General features: G+C 47.0%; 1 protein-coding gene across 1 annotated transcript in view; it reads left to right on the plus strand.

Annotated features, from left to right (window-relative positions):
• The window catches only part of LOC108798012 (zinc finger protein 850-like), a 12,421-nt gene that overhangs the window by 3,621 nt on the left and 4,015 nt on the right, over window positions 1-4,785 (plus strand). Inside the window, exons 3-4 of the mRNA XM_018569706.1 lie at window positions 2,815-2,898; window positions 2,950-3,399. Of these exons, the coding sequence (XP_018425208.1) occupies window positions 2,815-2,898; window positions 2,950-3,399 (534 nt within the window). The remainder of the gene's footprint in view (window positions 1-2,814; window positions 2,899-2,949; window positions 3,400-4,785) is intronic.

Below are 4,785 nucleotides of genomic sequence, written 5' to 3' on the forward strand. Positions count from 1 at the left end.
GCATAGCCCGCCTGAGAGTCTGCATAGCCCGCCTGAGAGTCTGCATAGCCCGCCTGAGAGTCTGCATAGCCCGCCTGAGAGTCTGCATAGCCCGCCTGAGAGTCCCCATAGCCCGCCTGAGAGTCTGCATAGCCCCCCTGAGAGTCTGCATAGCCCACCTGAGAGTCTGCATAGCCCACCTGAGAGCCGCACAGCCCACCTGAGAGTGCACACAGCCAACCTGAGAGTGCACACAGCCCACCTGAGAGTCTGCACAGGCCACCTGAGAGCCGTATAGCCCAACTGAGAGCCGCATAGCCCACCTGAGAGCCGCATAGCCCACCTGAGAACCTGGAGACATCGGGTGCAACCCCAGAACAACACAGAGTATGTAGCCACATATTATGTTGTATTGCTGTATAATGTATTTCTGGGTTCCTTTGTTTGAATCCCAACCAGGACACCACCTGCATGGAGTTTGCATGTTCTCCCCGTGCTCATGCGGTTTCCTCCCACACTCCAAAGACACGCTGGCCGGATAATTGACTCTTGCCTAAATTATCCGTAATGTGTGTTTATGTACGTGAGATGGGTCATTAGATTGTAAACTCCTCGGGGGAGGGGACTGATGTGAATGTACAGTGTGTAAGGAGCCGTACGAATGTCTGTAATCACTACATGTGAAACATACGACAGACCGCAGTATTTATATCCAACACACGGCGGGGATCTGACTATAAATACACAGACAGGAAGTGATGTAAGCTACTGAAAGGAAGTGATGTAATAGACAGGAAGTGATGTAGCAGTATAAATAGGAAGTTGCGGTAAGAGGTTAGGTGGAGGAAGTAGAGAGGAGACATTGCTGGAATGGGCAGCAGAGGAGGTAATAAGATATTATGTTATATTTACACCCGATAACCCCTCCCCTCCGGCATGTCCGTCCTCCATAGTCACTGTGATGTCTCTTATGGTTTATAGATGTAGAATATTGTACCGTGTCAGCCATCGAATAGTGCCGAAAGTCGGAATTTGTGATTCCAGGAACAGACAAAGGAGAGGTGAGCGGTGCCGGGAATTCTGGGACATGATCCAGGAACAGACAAGGGGCGTGTCTGGGTGGTGACGGGAGAGGTGGGCGGTGCCGGGGATTCTGGGACATGATCCAGGAACAGACAAGGGGTGTGTCTGGGTGGTGACGGGAGAGGTGAGCGGTGCCGGGAATTCTGGGACATGGTCCAGGAACAGACAAGGGGTGTGTCTGGGTGGTGACTGTATCATTGTGTGTGTCAGGTTCCTATAAGGTGTCAGGATGTCTCTGTCTATCTCTCCATGGAGGAGTGGGAGTATCTAGAAGGACACCGGGATCTCTACAAGGACGTGGTGATGGAGAATGCCCCGCCCCTCACATCACCGGGTAAGAGGAGAGAGCAGTACGGAGGCTCCGCCTACATCCCCCATCATCTGATACACACATAGAAACAATGTATTCAGTCAGTGTGTGTGTTTCCTACAGATGGATCCAGTAAGAGGAACCCACCAGAGAGATGTCCCCGCCCCCTGTATTCCCGGGACCCCACCCAGGAACATCTCACCATCCCCCACCATGATCAGGTAGATGGGGCTGAGGGTCCAGTAGTCACTCTAGACGTTGAGATTATATTCTTCTGTATGTTTGAGGTGATCAGTGCCCACAATTGAAAGATATTGTCTGTAATTGTGTTGGTTTAGCATGAAAAACGAAGGGATATGAAAGTTGAGCTGAAAGAGGAAGAAGAGACGTCTGTGATGAAGCAGACTATGGAGAAGGTCGGGATGATAGTTACAACTAAACCAGAGGAACCTTCTCGAGATATAAACACAAGTGAGTAATAAACATTCAGAAACTGTTCATGTATTTGGGTTGGATACGAAGGTCCATCTCCATTCCTCAATATAACGTCATGTGACCAACAAATGAGGAGATACTGTACACCATATGAAGGTCCATCTCCATTCCTCAATATAACGTCATGTGACCAACAAATGAGGAGGAGATACTGGACACCATATGAGAGGTCCATCTCCCTTCCCTCCATAGCGGTCATGAATGAACAGTACAATGGTCTCCGGGGGGGTCAGAGGTGTTTTGGGGGTTTTGTCTCCTTTATCTGGTTGGTTTTCATATTTTGGGGTTACAATTGGACCCAATTCCATGCCAGAGCTCTGTGATGACTTCTAGACCAACATACATGACTCTGATTACTGACGTGTGTAATCATTTCTCTCCAGCAGATGGATGTGATGTCAGGAATACCTCGGAGAGACATCTTATATTATTTGCTGGTTGTAAGTCAGAAGATAATGTCATCACACAGGATTCTCCAGGAGTGAATCCAAACACACAGAATATACATCACAGAGCTCACTGCTCGGAGACATCAATGGATCCCTCTGATCAGGGTGAATCTTCTGATCATTCACATACTATGACTGGAAATATCCATCTAAGATCTCACACTGCAAGAGATCCATCTAATCCCAAGGAGTCTTCCTCACCCCATGAAGGAGATCACAGAGGTGAGGATCCATTCTCATGTTTGGGGTGCGGGAAATCCTTCAAGAACAGAAATGATCTTCGTGTCCATCTCCGATCTCATACCAGTGTAATATTGAAATGTTCAGAATGCGGGAAATCCTTTAACAAGGAAAGTGATTTTCGTAAACACCAGAAAACCCACTCAAGAATTTATCAGTTTTCATGCTCAGAGTGCGGAAAATGTTTTCATAAAGAGAGCAGATTTCTTACACACCAGAAAACTCATACAGGAAATCATAGTTTTTCATGTCAAACACGTGAGCGTCCTTATTCATGTACAGAGTGCGGGAAATCTTTTACTGGGAAAGCAGTCCTTGTTAGACACCAGAGAATTCACACGGGTGATGGTCTTTTTCCTTGTTCAGAGTGCGGGAAACGTTTTTCAATGAAAGGAAATCTTCTTCAACATCAGAGTACTCACCGCACTTATCACTGTTCAGAGTGTGGGAAAAGTTTTGCACCGTACTCCAGACTTATTCTACACCAGAGAATTCACACTGGGGAGCGTCCTTTTACTTGTTCAGAGTGCGGGAAAACTTTTACTTCTAAATCTAGTCATACGATTCACCAGAAAATTCACACGGGTGAGCGACCTTATTCATGTTCAGAGTGCGGGAAATCTTTCACTTGGAAAGGACAGCTTGTTAAACACCAGAGAATTCACACGGGTGAGCGTCCTTATTCATGTTCAGAGTGCGAGAAATCATTCACTTGGAAAGGAGACCTTGTTATACACCAGAGAATTCACACGGGTGAGCGTCCTTATTCATGTTCAGAGTGCGGGAAATCATTCACTTGGAAAGGACAGCTTGTTATACACCAGAAAATTCACACGGGTGAGCGTCCTTATTCATGTTCATAGTGTGGGAAATCTTTCGCTTGTAGAAGTAACTTTGTTGTACACCAGAAAATTCATACTGATAAGCGTCCTTTCTCATGTTAAGAGTGTGGGAAATGTTTAATTCAGAAAGGAAACCTTGTTAGTTATACACCAGAGACCCAACACTGGTAAACCACCTTTTTCATACTCTGAGTGCGGGAAAGGTTGTATAGATAAAAGAAGTCTTATTAGACATCAGAGAGACGTTCCTGCTCATTCTTTCGTATGATGGATTTTATCAGGTGGAACTGTTCCGTCCATAGAACAACTGGAGGATAAAGTCATTTATAAAGGGGGCTTCATCCCGGGATAAGTGATATTTCATGTATAGGTGAAGTCTGATGGGTCAAGTCTTCTCTTGGCGTCGTCTGTGTCTTGGAGACTCCGATGGTGGGAAATTTCCTAATCCTTATCAGTTAGGGGGAAGTCTTTATAAAGGGTCACACCACCAGAAAAGTGTTGTACGTGTTTTATTGAACTCGCCCCGATGTGTGTTCCGGAGACTTTTCACCATTGCAATGTAAGACTCCTGAAGAGACCGGACCTGATAAGAGCTTCATATCCTTTCCTCGCACATTCATTCCCGGTGATAGGATTCTCCAGAAGTGAGACATACAATCTGCGCTGTCAGAGGCTGGTCTGGGCTGATCGCTCAGATCCGGGCTCTACTCTCTCTACTACTTTGCGGCATCAATTCTCATTTTTCTTTTAACAATTCTTTTATTTTTCCATAATTATAAATATTAAACTGCAGGGAGGAAAGCTGGAAGTGGGCGGAGTCACCTGTATCTGAAGTGCTATATGAAGAAAACGTAACTTGCGTTTAATCAATAAAATGTTTGTATACAAGGTGCGGGAAAAGTGAGATTTGTTTTTTCAGTCACAATGACGGTGGTCCATGTAGAGCAGGGGGTGGCCAAACTGCGGCCCTCCAGCTGTGGGTGGAACGACGAATCCCATGAGGCTTTGCAAGATTCTCAGAGCCACAGACATGACTCCCGGAGAGAGATGCATCATGGGATTTGTAGTTTCACCCACAGCCGGAGGGCTGGAGTTTGGCCATCCCTGATGTAAAGGATTGCAGAACACAGAAGACTGTGCAGGGGTGTGGGAATTGTTTCAAAAACTACTTGTCGAAGGGCCGAATCTAGGGTTGTCACCCGTCCGGGAATGACCCGGACAGTCCGGGTTTGGAATCCTGTGCCCGGGTGCAAGCCTTTCCCCCACCCGGGCACAGGATTTTCAAGCCGCAGACTTGCTCACCTGACAGCTAGCGGTGGCGGGCGGTGATCTGTGAGCAGCGGTGGGCAATAAGGTGTCGGCGGCGGGCGATGACGTGTCGGTGGCG

Source organism: Nanorana parkeri, unplaced genomic scaffold (genome assembly GCF_000935625.1).
Source record: "Nanorana parkeri isolate BGI_ZX_2015 unplaced genomic scaffold, ASM93562v1 scaffold1380, whole genome shotgun sequence".
NCBI classification, from domain to species: domain Eukaryota; kingdom Metazoa; phylum Chordata; class Amphibia; order Anura; family Dicroglossidae; genus Nanorana; species Nanorana parkeri.